This window comes from Gadus morhua, chromosome 5 (genome assembly GCF_902167405.1).
Source record: "Gadus morhua chromosome 5, gadMor3.0, whole genome shotgun sequence".
In the NCBI taxonomy this organism is placed as follows: domain Eukaryota; kingdom Metazoa; phylum Chordata; class Actinopteri; order Gadiformes; family Gadidae; genus Gadus; species Gadus morhua.
Window position 1 is genome coordinate 19,564,885 of NC_044052.1, and position 22,577 is coordinate 19,587,461.

The 22,577-nt window shown below is 43.6% G+C and overlaps 1 gene segment (V, D, J or C); it reads left to right on the forward strand.

Annotated features, from left to right (window-relative positions):
• The first annotated feature begins 7,174 nt into the window (after positions 1 to 7,174).
• Positions 7,175 to 8,641, forward strand: LOC115543488 (immunoglobulin kappa constant-like). The segment is given in 3 exon segments: positions 7,175 to 7,358; positions 7,737 to 7,800; positions 8,316 to 8,641. Coding segments are annotated over 3 exon segments (405 nt in total).
• Positions 8,642 to 22,577: the final 13,936 nt, after the last annotated feature.

Below are 22,577 nucleotides of genomic sequence, written 5' to 3' on the forward strand. Positions count from 1 at the left end.
ATTGGTTTACTTTGAACGGTTCGGTTTTGAAAAAAAAGGAAGTGAAAGAAAGACAAATCCAAAAAAAAGCAACCTGACAGTTGAACTGTGTCATGAATAAGGTTAGATACATTTCCACGTTACAATAAATAACATCTCAATACTCAATACTCATGTTCCCTTCCCTCTGTGCTCCTATGAGGGCTGATGTTAACTGAGCCTGTTGTCCACTCCTCTCTCTCTCTTCCAGTGGGAGTGGTGCAGCCCACGCTGAGCGTCCTCCCTCCCTCCAGAGTGGAGCTGGAGCAGGGCAGTGCTACACTAGTGTGTGTGGCCAGTGGGGGCTTCCCCTCAGACTGGAAGCTTGGCTGGAAGGTTGGGTGCAGCAGCAGGTCTGTGGGGGTGTCCGATAGCCTGGGGGTCCTGGGGAAAGATGGCCACTACAGATGGACCAGCACCATGACCCTCCCTGCAGACCAGTGGAGGAAGGCGGGCTCAGTGAGCTGTGAGGCCAGTAAGAATGGCCAGATGCAGCCTGTCACTCAAAGCCTGAATCCTGGAGAGTGTTCAGAGTAGAGAGGCTCCAGCATGGAGGTACTGGAGAATACAGATCTCCTCTGACACGTCTGCTTTATGTCTCTCTGTCCCAGGTGGCACCGCAGCTTTAGATGATTTACATTAATATAACTCGTCTTTCATTCATTAACATGATGCTCTCTTGATTTTACCCCTTGCTTGTGTTGGTCACATGTTGGACATTTAATAAAGATTTAAAGAATAAATTCTTCATTGTCATCATTAAATATCATTTATCTTCTGTATTTGAAATTGAATGCTGCTTCTAATGAGCATATACAACCTCTGCTATCTTCATTAAACAAATTTCACAACCATAATGAATGAAGGCTTAAAGCTATGGTGTGTATCTCTGAATGAGCAAAGTGTTGGCTGTGTCAATTTCCTTGTAAAGTGTGCTCAATGTATTCAGTGGACCAGTGTCAGTCATAGAGCCCCTGATGCTGAAATGACCCATGTGTCTCAGACTGACTTTCTGTCGATTTATATGATAATAGTTCAGAGAGATGTCCAGATTTCTGCAGATACCAACTTAGAATCACTTAAAGGTACGTCTCAAAAGACATTCAGTTTCTCCCACCAAGATATAAGAACCCTAGCATGCTGAGTGGTGGAAACAGGAGCATGTTCATATTGTCTGTATATGAGTCAAAGAACAAACCGACGTCGAAAAGATGTGTTTCATTTAACGTATTCTGTGAGCAGTGAACTGTAGCTATTCAAATGATATCCATTTTTAGCTGATGTGCACCTGTGTCTGTTGAGTGGCAGAAAGTCAGTGGAATTGAAGGGCTGAGGTTTTCAAAGGAGTCTCTGGAGATTCCAGTGAAAGCAGTATGTGATAATTTCTCAATACTAGCTCAATGTCGCTCTCTAGTGTCCGACCAACGCCATTACAATAAAGGCTGATTCCATGAACTCCCCTATCTTCAGGTATTATTTAATAAACAGCTGGCTTCAATCGATTCATAATACTGATAGTAACTTATAAGAAATTCGTTTCATCAGGACGCAAGCTGCTTTAAATGCAGGTGACAAAGAACAAAACAACGTGAAAGATTATATTTTGAAACAATCAAAACAATAAATAAACAAACAAATAAGAAAAGATCATGTTCCAAAGTCCAGCCCAGTAAGTGGGTCTCCAGGCAGCTTGTGAAAACGCAGATGGATCCAGCGTTGAGGATCTCCCGGGGAGCGAGTTCCAAAGAGTGGGGGCAGCCACCCTAAAGGCTCTGTCCATAGCTGAAGTCCCAAACCCGGGGTGGGGGGGGTGGGGGGGTAAAGCAGTCCGTGGTCTGAGGGATGGAGATTCTGGGAGGGGGAGTAGGGTCTGAGGAGCTGTGAGAGGAGCGGGGGCTAGAGGGACTGGGGGGTGAGGTGGAGGAGGAGGAGGGGGAGGAGGACGAGGAGGAGGAGGAGGTGCTGCAGGACCATAATGGTAGCCGATGGAGGTGGATGAGGGGGGGGGGGGGGATTGGTACACTGGAGCCGATCCAGGGCTCTGTGGGGACCCCCCAGTGAGGGACGGCCCGAGTCTGGACATGTTTCTGAGGGGGTCCAATGCCTATCTGTTGATGGACTCCATGTGGGGAACCAGTGATAGGGATGAGTCTGGGACCCCCCCAGGTTGGGGACTGGAGAGAAGGGGCAGACGGAGCAGCCGTCCATGGAAGGACCAGATCCCCGACTTTCTGGGGCCTGGGGGGCCCCAACCAGGACTCTGTCTTCTTACTGCTGAGGGGGGGGGGTCATGTAATGTATGGAAGTTGAGGTTGTAGCTGTTTTCAATTTGTTGACGTTTGAGTTGTATACAAAGTTGTAGTAGTTGAGGTAGTAGTTGTATGTATAATATTGTTGTTGAGGTAGTATTTGTGTGTGATACGTGGTAGTTGAGGTAGTACTTGTATGTTTAATAATGCTGAGGAATCTAATGCTGGCTCTTGGTTGAGGCCCCTGGTTAGAGCCAGCTCTGAGCTCAGCGCTCTGTGTCAGAGTCTCTTCCCCCTCAGCAGCTGCAGCAGGTTCCTGCTGTAACAGCTCAGTGTCTACGCAGTGTGACTGAGGGAGGTTTATGTACGGCTCTCAATCACTGTGTGAACACATAGACACTGTTAGGAATGTGGAGACTCTGACAGTGATAAACTGCTGCATCTTCACGCTGGGCGCCGTTGATGGTAAGAGAGAAGTCAGTGCTGCTTCCACTGCCACTAAACCGAGCTGGTGTTGGTGATACAAGTGTGTTTATATATTTTATGATGAGCTTGGGGGCTTCGCCGGGTTTCTGTTGATACCAGTTTAGATAACTGCTGTACACCGCTGGGTTTGTTTTACAGGTCAGAGTGACTGTGGATCCTGGAGTAAAGGACACTACTGGTGTCTGAGTCACAGTCACCTGACTGCTGGTTCCTGTAGAAAACAAACAAACCAAACATTGAGTTATCCAATAGAAAACACAAGCAAACAGAGAAGGGTGGTCCACATTTAGACTGAGTGGAATGAACCAACCTGTTAAGGATCCACAGACCACTGTCCAGAAAAGGAGGGTGAGGTGATTCATGGTTGCCACGGTTTCTGGGGTGTTGAGTGACAGCTCCGAGTCCTGCAGTGTTGAACTCAGAGGACTTTAAACCCTCTCAGAACCCCAGTTTCAGCTGAGCATGCAAAGCTTCCTCTATATGGAAATGACCTGTTTCCACTCATCAGACTGGGGGTGAGAGTGACTGCAGACGTTCTGGGAGGACCGCTGTGTCTCTTCTAGATTCACACTATTGGAATACAAATTCAGATTTACTGGAAACTATTGGAATTTAAAATGCACAACATTTTATCTGGTTGAAGCCGATCTTGGTTTGTATAAAATCCTTTAACTTTCCATTTGTTTGAAAGAAGTTGTCGTTACATTATTACTTGAACCCAGAATAATAGATAAAAACATTTTGTTCTGTGTATATTAAATGCATGGATATAACATTGGCTTGAAGGTTTTTTATTAAGTCAAATTAATAGACTTGTTTTAAAACAATAAACCGTTTGTAAGTGAGCCTTTAAAAATGTTATGAAAATAAATGAATGATAAATATATTTCATTAAATTGATATACATTCATACAATTAATGTATATTAATTATAATATTTCCAATGAATCAAATATCGACTAATTCATCCATTTTAGTGAAAAGCCAGTGTTTGTGTGTCAGTGAGATGAGTCTTTAGTGTGCGGGAGGTTTTTGTACAGCCTCTTAATGAGTTTGTATCACTGTGGTACACTTTTGGTGGAGGCACCAAACTCATAATTGACTGTAAGTACAAGGACACTTTTCTTTACCTGGCATATTTAACTTTCTCTAAATATAATTAAGCGTGATAATCTTATCTTTTGGAACTTTCTATATTTTTAATTTCTTGTCGTTTTTTTAAAGATGAGCTGAGGACAAAGTGTAAATATATTGTGCTACGGAGTTCTGACTTTTAAAATACACTGCATATGTTACATATGTTCTACAATATAATGTATTTCATGAAAGTCCTCATTATTGCTGTGGCATTATTCATTTATTGAATTGGCAAATCAGTCATATTTAAGTTTGAAGAAATTCACACTTGTCGATTAAGGTTAACCCAATAAAATGCTAAATTTTGAAGTTGAATCATTTTAAAACATGTTGTTACCGTTTTAATGAAGAGATTTTAAACACAATGGTTTCCTTCCTCTTTAATGTCACCAACTGCTGGTGAACAGGAAGCTGTCCCTTCCCTCTGTGCTCCTATGAGGGCTGATGTTAACTGAGCCTGTTGTCCACTCCTCTCTCTCTCTTCCAGTGGGAGTGGTGCAGCCTACGCTGAGCGTCCTCCCTCCCTCCAGAGTGGAGCTGGAGCAGGGCAGTGCTACACTGCTCTGTGTGGCCAGTGGGGGCTTCCCCTCAGACTGGAAGCTTGGCTGGAAGGTGGGGTGCAGCAGCAGGTCTGGGGGGGTGTCAGATAGCCTGGTGGTCCTGGGGAAAGACGGCCACTACAGCTGGACCAGCACCTTGACCCTCCCTGCAGACCAATGGAGGAAGGCGGGTTCAGTGAGCTGTGAGGCCAGTAAGAATGGCCAGACGCAGCCTGTCACTCAAACCCTGAATCCTGGAGAGTGTTCAGAGTAGAGAGGCTCCAGCATGGAAGTACTGGAGAACACAGATCTCCTCTGACACGTCTGCTTTGTGTCTCTCTGTCTCAGGTGGCACCGTAGCTTTAGATTTACATTCATAGAACATGTCTTGGATTCATTATATTATGCTTTCAGATTTTTACCCGTTGCTTGTGTTGGTCACATGTTGAACATTTAATAAAGATTTAAAGAATAAATTCTTTCTTGTCATCATTTACTATTGTTTATCTTCGGTGTTTTCGAATTAATTTGGCTTCTAATGAGCATGTAATACCTCTGCCATCTTCATCAAACAAATTTCAACACCATTATGAATGAAGGCTTAAAGCTATGGTGTGTATCTCTGAATGAGCATAGTGTTGGTTGTGTGGATTTCCTTGGAAAGTGTGTACAGTGTTTTCAGTGGACCAGTGTCAGTCATAGAGCCACTGCTGCTGAAATGACCCATGTGTGTCAGACTGACTTTATGTCGATTCATATGATAATAGTTCAGAGAGATGTACAGGTTTCTGCTGATACCAACTTAGAAACTTGTAAAGTTTCAGTTTCTCCCACCAAGATATAAGAACCCTAGCATGCTGAGTGGGGGGAAACAGTGACATATTCATAATGTCTGTCTATATGTCAAAGACCAAACCGACGTCGTTTCATTAAACATATTCTGTGAGCAGTGAACTGTAGCTATTCAAATGATATCCATTTTTAGCTGATGTGCACCTGTGTCTGTTGAGTGGCAGAAAGTCAGCGGAATTGTAGGGCTGAGGTTTTCAAAGGAGTCTCTGGAGATTCCAGCGAAAGCAGTATGTGTGCATTTCTCCATACTAGCTCAATGTCGCTCTCTAGTGTCCGACCAACGCCATTACAATAAAGGCTGATTCCATGAACTCAATCGATTCATAATACTAATAATAAGAAAGTCGTTCCTTTAATCAGGACGCAAGCTACTTTAAATGTGGGTGACAAAGAACAAAACAACGTGAAAGATTATATTTTGAAACAATCAAAACAATAAATAAACATATAAATAAGAAAAGATCATATTCCAAAGTCCAGGCCCAGTAAGTGGGTCTTCAGGCAGCTTGTGAAAACGCAGATGGATCCAGCGTTGAGGATCTCCCGGGGAGCGAGTTCCACAGAGTGGGGGCAGCCACCCTAAAGGCTCTGTCCATAGCTGAAGTCCCTAACCCGGGGTGGGGGGGTGGGGGGGTAAAGCAGTCCGTGGTCTGAGGGACGGAGATTCTGGGAGGGGGAGTAGGGTCTGAGGAGCTGTGAGACGAGCGGGGGCTAGAGGGACTGGGGGAGGAGGAGGAGGAGGAGGAGGAGGAGGAGGAGGAGGTGCTACAGGACCTTAATGGGAGCCGGTGGAGGTGGATGGGGGGGGGGGGGGGGGATTGGTACACTGGAGCCGATCCAGGGCTCTGTGGGGACCCCCCAGTGGGACTCCAAGACCCCCGTCCAGAGGGGGGGTGATGAAGGTGTGGATGAGGGTCTCTACCACGGGGGCAGTGGGATTTGAGTTGTATGCAAAGTATTGTAGTTTAGGAAGTTCTTGTATGTAATATCTTGTAGTTGAGGTAGTAGTTGTGTGTGATACGTGGTAGTTGAGTTAGTAGTTGTATGTCATATGTGGTAGTTTAGGTAGTAGTGGTATATTATACGTGGTAGTTGAGATAGTAGTTGTATGTAATACGTAGTAAGGTAGTAGTTGTATGTTTAATAATGCTGAGGAATCTAATGCTGGCTCTTGGTTGAGGCCCCTGGTTAGAGCCAGCTCTGTGCTCAGCGCTCTGTGTCAGAGTCTCTTCCCCCTCAGCAGCTGCAGCAGGTTCCTGCTGTAACAGCTCAGTGTCTACGCAGTGTGACTGAGGGAGGTTTTTGTACGGCTCTCAATCACTGTGTGAACACACCGCCACTATGGTAACTCTGACAGTGATAAACTGCTGCGTCTTCACGCTGGGCGCCGTTGATGGTCAGAGAGAAGTCAGTGCTGCTTCCACTGCCACTAAACCGAGCTGGTGTTGGTGATACAAGTTTGTTTGCATATTTCATGATGAGCTTGGGGGCTTCTCCAGGTTTCTGTTGGTACCAGAACATATTATCATCTCCATCACTATCTCTGTAAACCGCTGGGTTTGTTTTACAGGTCATAGTGACTGTGGATCCTGGAGTAAAGGACACTACTGGTGTCTGAGTCACAGTCACCTGACTGCTGGTTCCTGTAGAAAACAAACAAACCAAACATTGAGTTATCCAATAGAAAACACAAGCAAACAGAAGGGTGGTCCACATTTTGACTGAGGGGCATGAACCAACCTGTTAAGGATCCACAGACCACTGTCCAGAAAAGGAGGGTGAGGTGATTCATGGTTGCCACGGTTTCTGGGGTGTTGAGTGACAGCTCTGAATCCTGCAGTGATGAACTCAGAGGACTTTAAACCCTCTCTGAACCCCAGTTTCAGCTGAGCATGCAAAGCTTCCTCTATATGGAAATGACCTGTTTTCCACTCATCAGACTGGGGGTGAGAGTGACTGCAGACGTTTGGACCGCTGTATCTCTTCTACATTCACACTTTTGGAATACAAATCAGATTTACTGGAAACTATTGGAATTTATAATGCATACAATTGTATGTAGATGAAGTCGATCTTGGTTTGTAGGAAATTCTTTAACTTTCAAATTTGTATGAAAAAATTGGCGTTACATTATTACCTGAAACCAGAATAATAGATAAACACATATTGTTCTGTTCATGATAAATGCATGATTATAACATTGGCCTGACGGTTTTTTATCAAATCAAATGATTAGAATTGTTTTAAAATAATACACCGTTTGTAAGTGTGCCTTTAAAAATGTTATGAAAATAAATGCATGATAAATGTATTTCATTAAATTAATATACATTCAAACAAACATAATATATGAATAATAATAATAATTCCAGTGAATCAAATATGGATTAATTCATACATTTTAGTCAAAAGCCAGTGTTTGTGTGTCTTTAATGTGCGGGAGGTTTTTGTACAGCCTCTTGATGAGTTTGTATCACTGTGGGTCACTTTTGGTGGAGGCACCAAACTCATCGTTGACTGTAAGTACAAGGAAACCTTTCTTGTCCTGGCATATTTAACTTTCTCTAAATATAATTAAGCGTGATAATCATATCTTTTGGAACTTTCTATATTTCCAATTTCTTGTCGTTTTTTTTTTAAAGATAAGCTGAGGACAAAGTGTAAACGCGTTGTGGTACAGAGTTCTTTCTATTAAAATATACTGCATATGTTACACATGTTCTACAATATAATGTATTTCATGAAAGACCTCATTATTGCAGGGGCATTATTCTTTTATTGAATTGGCAAATCAGTCACATTTATGTTGAAAGAAATTCACACTTGTCGATTAATGTTAACCCAATAAAATGCTAAATTTTGTAATATAAACATGTTTTTAACGTTTTAATGAAGATTTTAAAACACAATGGTGGTTTCCTTCCTCTTTAATGTCACCAACTGCTGGTGAACAGGAAGCTGTCCCTTCCCTCTGTGCTCCTATGAGGGCTGATGTTAACTGAGCCTGTTGTCCACTCCTCTCTCTCTCTTCCAGTGGGAGTGGTGCAGCCCACGCTGAGCGTCCTCCCTCCCTCCAGAGTGGAGCTGGAGCAGGGCAGTGCTACACTAGTGTGTACGGCCAGTGGGGGCTTCCCCTCAGACTGGAAGCTTGGCTGGAAGGTGGGGGGCAGCAGCAGGTCTGGGGGGGTGTCAGATAGCCTGGGGATCCTGGGGAAAGATGGCCACTACAGATGGAGCAGCACCTTGACCCTCCCTGCAGACCAGTGGAGGAAGGCGGGCTCAGTGAGCTGTGAGGCCAGTAAGAATGGCCAGACGCAGCCTGTCACTCAAACCCTGAATCCTGACCAGTGTTCAGAGTAGAGAGGCTCCAGCATGGAGGTTACAGATCTCCTCTGACACGTCTGCTTTATGTCTCTCTGTCCCAGGTGGCACCGCAGCTTTAGATGATTTACATTAATATAACTCGTCTTTCATTCATTAACATGTTGCTCTCTTGATTTTACCCCTTGCTTGTGTTGGTCACATGTTGGACATTTAATAAATATTTAAAGAATAAATTCTTCATTGTCATCATTAAATATCATTTATCTTCTGTATTTGAAATTGAATGCTGCTTCTAATGAGCATATAAAACCTCTGCTATCTTCATTAAACAAATTTCACAACCATTATGAATGAAGGCTTAAAGCTATGGTGTGTATCTCTGAATGAGCAAAGTGTTGGCTGTGTCGATTTCCTTGGAAAGTGTGTTCAGTGTATCCAGTGGACCAGTGTCAGTCATAGAGCCACTGCTGCTGAAATGACCCATGTGTGTCAGACTGACTTTCTGTCGATTCATATAATAGTAGTTCAGAGAGATGTCCAGGTTTCTGCAGATACCAACTTAGAATCGTTTAGAGGTACGTCTTAAAAGACATTCAGTTTCTCCCAACAAAATATAAGAACCCTAGCATGCTGAGTGGTGGAAACAGTAACATATTTATAATGTCTGTATGAGTCAAAGAACAAACCGACGTCGAAAAGATATGTGTTTCATTAAACGTATTCTGTGAGCAGTGAACTGTAGCTATTCAAATGATATCCATTTTTAGCTGATGTGCACCTGTGTCTGTTGAGTGGCAGAAAGTCAGTGGAATTGTAGGGCGGAGGTTTTCAAAGGAGTCTCTGGAGATTCCAGTGAAAGCAGTATGCGTTCATTTCTCCATACTAGCTCAATGTCGCTCTCTAGTGTCCGACCAACGCCATTACAATAAAGGCGGATTCCATGACCTCCCCTATCTTCAGGTATTATTTAATAAACAGCTGGCTTCAATCGATTCATAATACTGATAGTAACTTATAAGAAATTTGTTTCATCAGGACGCAAGCTGCTTTATATGTGGGTGACAAAGAACAAAAAAGTATGAAATATTATATTTTAAAACAATCAAAACAATAAATAAATGATTCAATAAGAAAAGACCATGTTCCAAAGTCCAGGCCCAGTAAGTGGGTCTCCAGGCAGCTTGTGAAAACGCAGATGGATCCAGCGTTGAGGATCTCGCGAGGAGCGAGTTCCACAGAGTGGGGGCAGCCACCCTAAAGGCTCTGTCCATAGCTGAAGTCCCTAACCCGGGGTGGGGGGGTGGGGGGGTAAAGCAGTCCGTGGTCTGAGGGACGGAGATTCCGGGAGGGGGAGTAGGGTCTGAGGAGCTGTGAGAGGAGCGGGGGCTAGAGCGACTGGGGGGTGAGGAGGAGGAGGAGGAGGAGGAGGAGGAGGAGGAGGAGGAGGAGGAGGAGGAGGAGGAGGAGGTGCTACAGGACCTGACTGGAGGCCGGTGGGGGTGGACGGTGGACGGTGGACGGGGAGGTTGGCAAGAGATGGCCGGCATGCATAGTGACTGGGGGGGGGGGGGGGGGGGGTTGATGTATTATGTTGAAGTTCAGGTTGTAGTTGTATTCAATATGTTGAAAGATTAGTTGCATGCAAAATATTGTATTTTATGAAGTACTTGTGTGTAATATCTTGTAGTTGAGGTAGAAGTTGTATAATATCTGCAGTAGTTGAGGTAGTAGCCTACTACCTCAACTACCGCATACCGCATATAATATACACCTTCCTCAACTACAAGACATAACATACACCTACAATAGTAGGTGTATGTTATATCTTGTAGTTGAGGTAGTAGTTGTATGTAACACGTGGTAGTTGAGGTAGTGCTTGTATGTTTAATAATGCTGAGGAATCTAATGCTGGCTCTTGGTTGAGGCCCCTGGTTAGAGCTAGCTCTTTGCTCAGCGCTCTGTGTCAGAGTCTCTTCCCCCTCAGCAGCTGCAGCAGGTTCCTGCTGTAACAGCTCAGTGTCTATGCAGTGTGACTGAAGGAGGTTTTTGAACGGCTCTCAATCACTGTGTGAACACAGGGCCACTATGGAAACTCTGACAGTGATAAACTGCTGCATCTTCATGCTGGGCGCCGGTGATGGTCAGAGAGAAGTCAGTGCTGCTTCCACTGCCACTAAACCGAGCTGGTGTTGGTGATACAAGTTGGTCTGCATATTTTATGATGAGCTTGGGGGCTTCTCCAGGTTTCTGTTGGTACCAGTTTAGACACTGATAAGTACCATATATGTAAACGGCTGAGTTTGTTTTACAGGTCAGAGTGACTGTGGATCCTGAAGTAAAGGACACTACTGGTGTCTGAGTCACAGTCACCTGACTGCTGGTTCCTGTAGAAAACAAACAGACCAAACATTGAGTTATCCAATAGAAAACACAAGCAAACAGAGAAGGATGGTCCACATTTTGACTGAGTGGAATGAACCAACCTGCTAAGGATCCACAGACCACTGTCCAGAAAAGGAGGGTGAGGTGATTCATGGTTGCCACGGTTTCTGGGGTGTTGAGTGACAGCTCAGAGTCCTGCAGTGTTGAACTCAGAGGACTTTAAACCCTCTCAGAACCCCAGTTTCAGCTGAGCATGCAAAGCTTCCTCTATATGGAAATGACCTGTTTCCACTCATCAGACTGGGGGTGAGAGTGACTGCAGGCGTTCTGGGAGGACCGCTGTATCTCTTCTACATTCACACTTTTGGAATACAAATTCAGATTTACAAGAAACTATTGGAATTTATAATGTATAACATTTTATCTGGTTGAGGTCGATCTTGGTTTGTATGAAATCCTTTGACTTTCTAATTGAGGGATATTATTACCTAAAACCAGAATAATAGATAAAAACATATTGTTCTGTTTGTAATAAATGCATGATTATAACATTGGCTTGAAGGTTTTTTATTCGGTCAAATAATTAGACTTGTGTTAAAACAATAAACCTTTTGTAATTTTGCGTTTAAAAATGTTATGAAAATAAATTACTAAATGTATTTCATTAAATCTATTCAAACAATTAATGCATATTGATTATAATATTTCCAGTGAACCAAATATCGACATATTCATCCATTTTAGTGAAAAGCCAGTGTTTGTGTGTCAGTGAAATGAGTCTTTAATGTGCGGGAGGTTTTTGTACAGCCTCTTAATGAGTTTGTATCACTGTGGTACACTTTTGGTGGAGGCACCAAACTCATCGTTGACTGTAAGTACAAGGAGACTTTTCTTTGCTTGGAATATTTAACGTTCTCTAAATATTATTAAGCTTGATAATGTTATCTTTTGGAACTTTCTATATTTTTAATTTCTTGTTATTTTTTAAAGATAAGCTGAGGACAAAGTGTAAATATATTGTGGTACAGAGTTCTGTCTTTTAAAATACACTGCATATGTTACATATGTTCTACAATATAATGTATTTCATGAAAGGCTTCATTATTGCTGGGGCATTATTCATTTATTGAATTGGCAAATCAGTCACATTTAATTTAGAAGAAATTCACACTTGTCGATTAATGCTAACCCAATAAAATGCTATATTTTGAAGTTCAATCATTTTAAATATAAACATGTTGTCACCGTTTTAATTAAGAGATTTTAAACACAATGGTTTCCTTCCTCTTTAATGTCACAAACTGCTGGTGAACAGGAAGCTGTCCCTTCCCTCTGTGCTCCTATGAGGGCTGATGTTAACTGAGCCTGTTGTCCACTCCTCTCTCTCTCTTCCAGTGGGAGTGGTGCAGCCCACGCTGAGCGTCCTCCCTCCCTCCAGAGTGGAGCTGGAGCAGGGCAGTGCTACACTAGTGTGTGTGGCCAGTGGGGGCTTCCCCTCGGACTGGAAGCTTGGCTGGAAGGTGGGGGGCAGCAGTAGGTCTGGTGGGGTGTCAGATAGCCTGGGGGTCCAGGGGAAAGATGGCCACTACAGCTGGAGCAGCACCTTGACCCTCCCTGCAGACCAGTGGAGGAAGGCGGGCTCAGTGACCTGTGAGGCCAGTAAGAATGGCCAGACGCAGCCTGTCACTCAAACCCTGAATCCTGGAGAGTGTTCAGAGTAGAGAGGCTCCAGCATGGAGGTACTGGAGGATACAGATCTCCTCTGACACGTCTGCTCTATGAATCTCTGTCTCAGGTGGCCCCGCAGCTTTTGATGATTTACATTAATATAACATGTCTGATTCATTAAAGTTATGCCTTCAGATTTTTACCCGTTGCTTGTGTTGGTCACATGTTGAACATTTAATAAAGATATAAAGAATAAATTCTTCCTTGTCATCATTTACTATCGTTTATCTTCTGTATTTTCGAATTTAATTCGGCTTCTAATGAGCATATAAAACCTCTGCCATCTTCATCAAACAAATTTCCCCACGGGGGGAGGCAATGATTTATATCTCTGAATGAGCAAAGTGTTGGTTGTGGGGATTTCCTTGGAAAGTGTGTTCACTGTATTCAGTGGAGCAGTGTCAGTCATAGAGCCACTGCTGCTGAAATGACCCACGTGTCAGACTGACTTTCTGTCACTTCATATAATAGTAGTTCAGAGAGATGTCCAGGTTTCTGCAGATACGATCTCAGAAAGATAGAAAATTATGCCTCAAAAAAAATTCAGTATCCCTCACCAAGACATAGGAACCCTAGCATGCTGAGTGGGGGGAACAGTAACATATTCATAAATGTCTGTCTATGAGTCAAAGACCAAACCGACAAACGCTAAAATATGTGTTTCTTTAAACGTATTCTGTGAGCAGTGAGCTGTGGCTATTCAAATGATGTCCAGTTTAGTTCAGCAGATGTGCACCTGTGTCTCTTTAGAGACAGAAAGTCAGAGTGAATGTAGGGCTGAGACTTTCAGAAGAGTCTCTGGAGATTCCACTGAAAGCGGTGTGTGTGCATGTCTCCATACCTGCCCAATGGCGCCATCTATTGTCCAACCAACGCCATTGCAATAAAGACTGATTCAGATTCAGATTCAATACTTTATTGCCCTACAACTCTGAACAGGTTGCTCGGGATTTCTTTTTGTGAGCTCATGATAGTACATAACAAAGACCCACACACAATACCCTTAGATACAACGTATAGGCAGATAAAAGAAAATGTGACATCCCCACACATAAGACATATAGCTCTTTTACACCTGGCTGACAGGCCAGGGTAATTGCTGTATGTTTGATTAAAGTGGCAGGGGCTTATAGGTGCAAGTGATGTGCAAATTGGCATGGATCAAGTGATGTGCAAATCTGCATAAGGTCCAATAAATAAGTACATAGTTAAGAAAACTCCCAGTATATAAAAACAGAGTAGTAATCTGTGCGTATTATACTATACAGGGCCACTGGGTGAGTCTGCATTCCTGATATACTGGTGTAGGGATGTAGAGTTGTTAAGGGGTGTAATGGTTCTGCAGTATGTGCTGTTGAGGAAGCGGGAGGTTTCAGTGTGGATGGCCCTCAACCTCCTACCTGATGGGAGGGGATGGAAGAGGGAGTTAGCAGGTTGGACAGTACCTCTGCTGGACAGTAGAGTTGCCGTACCAGACTGTGATTGAGAACGTAAGGACGCTCTCAAAGGTGGCTCGGTAGAACTGCTGCATCCCCTTACAGGCCACCCTAAACTTGTTTAGTTGGCGGAGGGAAAAGAGCCTCTGGTGGGCTTTTCTAATAATAGCAGTTATGTTATCTTCCCATTTCAGAGAGGAGGAGATTATTGTGGCCAGAAATTTGAAGCTGTATACCCGTTCCACCACCGCCGCATTGATGGACAGAGGGTCTACTTCCTCTTCCTTCGGAAGTCCACCACCAGCTCCTTCGTTTTTGCAATATTTAGCTCTAGGTTGTGGTGGGAACAGCATTCAGTTAGGGAAAGGACCTCATTTCTGTAGGCACTGTCATCATCCCCTGAAATCAGCCCTATCAAGGTTGTATCATCAGCAAATGTAAGCATTTTCACTGAGTCACTGTGTGATATGCAGTCATTAGTGTACAGAGAATATAACAGAGGTGATGATACACACTCCTGCGGGGCACCAGTGCTAGTGTGTTTAACTTGTGACCACTTGTTATTGATTTTGCTAACTTGTGTTATTTGCTGTACAGGAACTCTGAAATCCAGTGACATAAGGAGTTCTGGAAACCCATGTTTTGGAGTTTATAGAAAAGTTTGAAGGGTAAAATCGTGTTAAAAGCAGAGCTGTAGTCTATAAAAAAGTACCGTTGCGTGGTTGCCTGGGGACTCAAGAGGTTGTAGAATAGAGTGGATACCAAGTGAAACGGCATTCCTAAACAGACCTATTTGTCCTACATGCAAACTGAAAGGGGTCTAGACAGACAGCTTTGGACAGATGATCACATATGATTTTCATTATGACAGATGTAAGAGCTACCGTTAAAAATGTCTGCGAGTACTGGGGTCAGTTCATCAGCACAACGTTTGATGGTACTGGAGGATACGAGGCAGGGCCTGCAGCTCCTGTAAGACAGAAGGCGTTGCTCGGGTTTTGATGCCCGTTGGTTGTATAAGGGCATCATCCCGATCTTTATCAAAGCGGCAATAAAATTCATTGAGACTGTCAGGCAGCTTAGGGTCGTCACTGACTACTGGCGCAGTGCAAGAGTATTTCATGGAAACGCTGATTCCATGGACTCCACTCTGTTCACCTCTTTAACAATCATTAAAATATTCCCTTGACCCTATGACCCTTAGTTCATAGATAAATCACATCAATCCACTTTTAAATCTCCTTATTGAATGTGAGCTCTCTGACTGGACAGCATTTATTATTGTTCTACGTATGGTTTGGTAACCTCGGTCAGAGTCTGGTGAACTGTTGGGTATGCTAACCCGGTTTATTATTTATATATTTGTTCGTGTCTTGCGGGGGGAGTTGGCTTTGGCTGGGTATTCATCCCCCCCCCCCTCCCTCTCTCTCTGGTGTTGGGGGGGTGGAGTGTGTGTGGTCGATGGCTGGTTGAAGCAGCCTCACCTGGCCTGAGTCAGGCTGATTGGACACTTGGGCAGGGACAGGCTCACACCTGTGGAGAATCAGTAATCAAAGCACAGATTATAGACCAGCCGTCACACACACACACACACACACCACAGTTGTAACTAAATCAATTTTCAACCGTTTATCTTCGTTCAAACCATTTAACAAATCCACACTTGTATCTTCCATAATATCTAAACGGAATTTCGATATCATCTAAACTTTCTTCAGAGTCACAGTTTTAGTTTCATACCGCTTCGTTTTCAGCTGTTTTTATTGAAGATGTCTTCCCATTCGGATACACCTACTTCATATGACATGAGAAGACACACACACACACAAACACGCATGCACTCATGCACATATAGTCATTAATTCCCGCTGTGCACCTCCATGCCACGCAATACAAAATACAGTTCATATTGGATTCTGAGCATTTGACAATGTAGTGTCATTCGTTTATTTCATATATATTTGTGTACCAAGCATGATTTACAGGGAAAGGACATATTTTAATTTCTTCTGTATTCATCTGTATTCATATTCACATAAACTTATGCTACAACATCTTAATGCAAACCAGTGTCGGGGAGCCTCTGTCCATCCTGGCCGTACCACCTGGTCAGGTTGCCCCCCTGTGAAGAGGGGCAGGGAGGGAGGGTGTAACGGACAGAGGGTCCCCCCACACCTCTTGGTATGACAGCTGCCCAAGGCCGCAAACCAAGCCTACGTCTGACTGCAGGACGACGGGCATCAAGCTACACTGCTGCCATGGTCTCTCCTGACTCCGGTGAACCTCACCACCACCACCACCACCAGCTACCAGTAAGTTGCCTTGTTTTGTGTTTCTCATTTGCCAGTTGAGGGGAACATATTTAATTTAGCATTCCAGTGTCTACGGAAAAGCAGGCAACATGTGCCCTCTTAGGCCTAACTCATGAGCCACTTCTGCAGCTGCTTCACCAGCTGTATGGACACATGAACTGATCTTCTAAAGGAGTATGCTGAGGTGGCTTCATCAAGAACACTTGGCTCTCATATCACTAAATCCTACTGGAGGGATAAAGGCAGATGCTGTATACTGTGAGGACAGTTGCTTGGTTATGCAGAAGACTCCACTCATTGGTACACATGTAGACAAATCTAGGAAAATAAAAATGATTCTATTTCCTCAATGCACATGGCAGCCTTTGCATCTATTTGGCAACCTGTAATAGGCGAGTTTGGAAGGCTGGTTAGTCAATGACGGGTAAGATCCCACCTTAAACATTGGGACAACCTAAGGCAGGCACAGTCACGATTACACTGCTTCACTCAAGTCACTAAAATAATGACAAATGGTTACATGATAACGGTTGCCATGTGAAAAAGATGTGCTTTTACGATATATGCCTCGTTATTAAAGAACAGCAGTACTAAACTGTGATAAAATGGGAACCCACACTTTGTTGATCAACTTAAATGGGATGATATGTAGGTAGGACAAGTAAGGAGAGATTACAATGGAGAGAAAATGTCAAAAGAAGATACAATAAAATACTTTTCTTTGACCAGCTCAACAAGAGTATTTGTTTGTTTCTTAAACCAACAGTAGTAATATCTTAGTTGGGCAGTCATTGTTAGATTTTGAGAAAAATGTAACATAGAAAATGAGTGACCAGGGTGTTGAGGTTGATGTGCTGGTGAGTGAGCTAGTTGCTGTCAGGTGGTGTGGCCAGGCGTCCAGTCATGATCACAGCAACTAAACCAAAGACGCAGTATGTGAGCAGTGAACTGTAGCGACTCAAATGATGTCCATTTTTAGCTGAGGTGCACCTGTGTCTCTTGAGTGGCAGAAAGTCAGTGGAAACATAGGGCTGAGGTTTTCAAAGGAGTCGAATGGTATGAGGGGGGGGGGATTGGTACACTGGAGCCGATCCAGGGCTCTGTGGGGACCCCCCAGTGGGACTCCATGACCCCCGTCCAGAGGGGAGGTGATGAAGGCGTGGATGAGGGTCTCTACCACGGGGGCAGTGGGATTTGAGTTGTATGCACAGTATTGTAGTTTAGGAAGTTCTTGTATGTAATATCTTGTAGTTGAGGTAGTAGTTGTGTGTGATACGTGGTAGTTGAGTTGGTAGTTGTATGTCATGTGTGGTAGTTTAGGTATAGTGGTATATTATACGTGGTAGTTGAGATATTAGTTGTATGTAATACGTAGTAGTTGATGTGGTACTTGTATGTAACACGTGGTAGTTAAGGTAGTAGTTGTATGTTTAATAATGCTGAGGAATCTAATGCTGGCTCTTGGTTGAGGCCCCTGGTTAGAGCCAGCTCTGTGCTCAGCGCTCTCTGTCAGAGTCTCTTCCCCCTCAGCAGCTGCAGCAGGTTCCTGCTGTAACAGCTCAGTGTCTACGCAGTGTGACTGAGGGAGGTTTTTGTACGGCTCTCAATCACTGTGTGAACACATTGGGATAATGGTAACTCTGACAGTGATAAACTGCTGCATCTTCACGCTGGGCGCCGTTGATGGTCAGAGAGAAGTCAGTGCTGCTTCCACTGCCACTAAACCGAGCTGGTGTTGGTGATACAAGTGTGTTTGCAAATCTTATGAAGAGCTTGGGGGATTCTCCAGGTTTCTGTTGGTACCAGTTTAGATACTGACCATTACCATCGCTGTAAACCGCTGGGTTTGTTTTACAGGTCAGAGTGACTGTGGATCCTGGAGTAAAGGACACTACTGGTGTCTGAGTCACAGTCACCTGACTGCTGGTTCCTGTAGAAAACAAACAAACCAAACATTGAGTTATCCAATAGAAAACACTAGCAAACAAAGACGGGTGGTCCACATTTTGACTGAGTGGAATGAACCAACCTGTTAAGGACCCACAGACCACTGTCCAGAAAAGGAGGGTGAGGTGATTCATGGTTGCCACGGTTTTTGGGGTGTTGAGTGACAGCTCAGAGTCCTGCAGTGTTGAACTCGGAGGACTTTAAACCCTCTCAGAACCCCAGTTTCAGCTGAGCATGCAAAGCTTCCTCTATATGGAAATGACCTGTTTCCACTCATCAGACTGGGGGTGAGAGTGACTGCAGACATTCTGGGAGGACCGCTGTATCTCTTCTACATCACACTTTTGGAATTCAAATTCAGATTTACTGGAAACTATTGGAATTTATAATGCATAACATTTTATCTGGTTGAGGTCGATCTTGGTTTGTATGAAATCCTTTGACTTTCTAATTGAGAGATACTATTACCTAAAACCAGAATAATGGATAAAAACATATTGTTCTGTTCATAATAAATGCATGATTATAACATTGGCTTGTAGGTTTTTTATTCGGTCAAATAATTAGACTTGTGTTAAAACAATAAACCTTTTGTAATTTTGCGTTTAAAAATGTTATGAAAATAAATGTAACTATAAGTATTTCATTAAATCTATTCAAATGATTAATTTATATGGATTATAATGCTTCCAGTGAAACAAATATCGACTAGTTCATACATTCTAGTGAGAAGCCAGTTATGTGTGTCAGTGAGATGAGTCTTTAGTGTGCGGGAGGTTTTTGTACAGCCTCTTAATGAGTTTGTATCACTGTGGTGGACTTTTGGTGGAGGCACCAAACTCATCGTTGACTGTAAGTACAAGGACACTTTTCTTTGCCTGGCATATTTAACTTTCTCTAAACATAATTAAGCGTGATAATCTTATGTTTTGGAACTTTCTATATTTTTGATTTCTTGTCGTTTTTTTTAAAGATAAACTGAGGACAACGTGTAAATATATTGTGGTACAGAGTTTTGACTTTTAAATTACACTGCATATGTTACATATGTTGTTCTACAATATAATGTATTTCATGAAAGACCTCATTATTGATATGGCATTATTCATTTATTGAATTGGCAAATCTGTCACATTTAAGTTTGAAGAAATTCACATTTGTCGATTAATGTTAACCCAATTAATTGCAAAATGTTGAAGTTCAATCATTTTAAATATAAACATGTTGTTACCGTTTTAATGAATAGATTTTAAACACAATGGTTTCCTTCCTCTTTAATATCACCAACTGCTGGTGAACAGGAAGCCGTCCCTTCCCTCTGTGCTCCTATGAGGGCTGATGTTAACTGAGCCTGTTGTCCACTCCTCTCTCTCTCTTCCAGTGGGAGTGGTGCAGCCCACGCTGAGCGTCCTCCCTCCCTCCAGAGTGGAGCTGGAGCAGGGCAGTGCTACACTAGTGTGTGTGGCCAGTGGGGGCTTCCCCTCAGACTGGAAGCTTGGCTGGAAGGTGGGGGGCAGCAGCAGGTCTGGGGGGGTGTCTGATAGCCTGGGGGTCCTGGGGAAAGGTGGCCACTACAGCTGGAGCAGCACCTTGACCCTCCCTGCAGACCAGTGGAGGAAGGCGGGCTCAGTGAGCTGTGAGGCCAGTAAGAATGGCCAGACGCAGCCTGTCACTCAAACCCTGAATCCTGGAGAGTGTTCAGAGTAGAGGCTCCAGCATGGAGGTACTGGAGGATACAGATCTCCTCTGACACGTCTGCTTTATGTCTCTCTGTCTCAGGTGGCACCGCAGCATTTGATGATTTACATTAATATAACTCGTGTTTGATTCATTGAAATTATGCTCTCTGGTTTTACCTCTTGCTTGTGTTTGTCACAGGTTGAACATTTAATAAAGATGAAAAGAATACATTCTTTCTTGTCATCATTTACTATAGTTTATCTTCTGTGTTTTCCAATTAATGTGGCTTCTATTGAGCATATGAAACCGCTGCCATCTTTATCAAACACAATTCCCAACCATTTTGAAAGAAGGGTTAAGGCTATGGTGTGTATCTCTGATGGAGCAAAGTGTTGGCTGTGTGGATTTCCTTGGAAAGTGTGTTCACTGTATTCAGTTGACCAGTGTCAGTCATAGAGCCACTGCTACCGAAATGACCCATGTGTGTCAGACTGACTTTATGTCACTTCATATAATAGTAGTTCAGAGAGATGTCCAGGTTTCTGCAGATACAAACTCAGAAACATGTAAATTACGCCTCAAAAGACATTCAGTATCCCTCACCAAGACATAAGAACCCTAGCATGCTGAGTGTTTGAAACAGAAACATATTAATATTGTCTGTCTATGAGTCGAAGACCAAACCAACACGATAAAAGATCTGTTTCTTTAAACGTATTCTGTCAGCAGTGAGCTGTAGCTATTCAAATGATGTAAAGTTTAGTTTAGCAGATGTGCACCTGTGTCTCTTGAGTCACAGAAAGTCAGGGTAAATATAGGGCTGAGGTTTTCAGAACAGTCTCTTGAGACTCCAGTGAAAGAAGTGTCTGTGCATGTCTCCATACAAGCTCAGTTGCGCCCTCTAGTGTGTAACCAACACCATTGCCGTCAAGACTGATTCCATGACCTCCACTCTGTTCACCTCTTTAACAATAATTAAAATATTCCTGAGTAGCATGCTTTTGTTTCATCAGGATTGACCCTTAGTTCATAGATAAATAACGTCAATCCAATATTAAATCTCCTTATTTCACGTGTGCCCTCTGACTGGACAGCACAAAGACACTGGGGAGCTATAGGGACAATGGTGTTTGGATCGTATTTATTATTGTTCTACGTACGGTTTGGTGACCCTGGTCAGAGTCCAGTTTATTATTTAGTATATGTTTTTTAGTGTCTGGTGGGGGGGTGAACTTCGGCTGGGGATCCCCCCCCCCCGCTCCCTACCTGGTGTTGGGGGGGTGGAGTGTGTGTGGTCGATGGCTGGTTGAAGCAGCCTCACTGGGACAGGCTGCACACCTGTGGTGAATCAGTAATCAAGGCACAGGATAAACCAGTCGTACACACACACACACACACACACACACACACACACACACACACACACACACACACACACACACACACACACACACACACACACAGGACAGAGCTCTGTCACGTCTGTGGTCACCTCCTTGCGTTGTTTGTAATTTGTTGTTGTTGAGGCAGTAGTTTCATCCAATATGTTGCAGTTGCGGTAGTAGTTGTATGTTATACGTAGTAGTTGAGGTAGTTGTTGTAAGTAATATGAGGAAGTTGAGGTAGTAGTTGTATATAATACGTGGTGGTTGAGGTAGTACTTGTATATTATAGGTGGTAGTTGAGGTAGTAGTTGTATGTAATATGTTGTAGTTGAGGTAGTAGTGGTATATTAAACGTGGTAGTTGTACTTGTCTGTTTAATAATGCTGAGGGATATAATGCTGGCTCTTGGTTGAGGCCCCTGGTTAGAGCCAGCTCTGTGCTCAGCGCTCTGTGTCAGAGTCTCTTCCCCCTCAGCAGCTGCAGCAGGTTCCTGCTGTAACAGCTCAGTGTCTACGCAGTGTGACTGAGGGAGGTTTTTGTACGGCTCTCAATCACTGTGTGAACACCCAGACACTGTTAAGATGGTGGGCACTCTGACAGTGATAAACTGCTGCATCTTCACGCTGGGCGCCGTTGATGGTCAGAGAGAAGTCAGTGCTGCTTCCACTGCCACTAAACCGAGCTGGTGTTGGTGATACACGTTGGTTTACTAATTTTATGAAGAGCTTGGGGGCTTCTCCAGGTTTCTGTTGGTACCAGTTTAGATAATTATTGTTGTACACCGCTGGATTTGTTTTACAGGTCAGAGTGACTGTGGATCCTGGAGTAAAGGACACTACTGGTGTCTGAGTCACAGTCACCTGACTGCTGGTTCCTGTAGAAAACAAACAAACCAAACATTGAGTTATCCAATAGAAAACACAAGCAAACAGAGAAGGGTGGTCCACATTTAGACTGAGTGGAATGAACCAACCTGTTAAGGATCCACAGACCACTGTCCAGAAAAGGAGGGTGAGGTGATTCATGGTTGCCACGGTTTCTGGGGTGTTGAGTGACAGCTCCGAGTCCTGCAGTGTTGAACTCAGAGGACTTTAAACCCTCT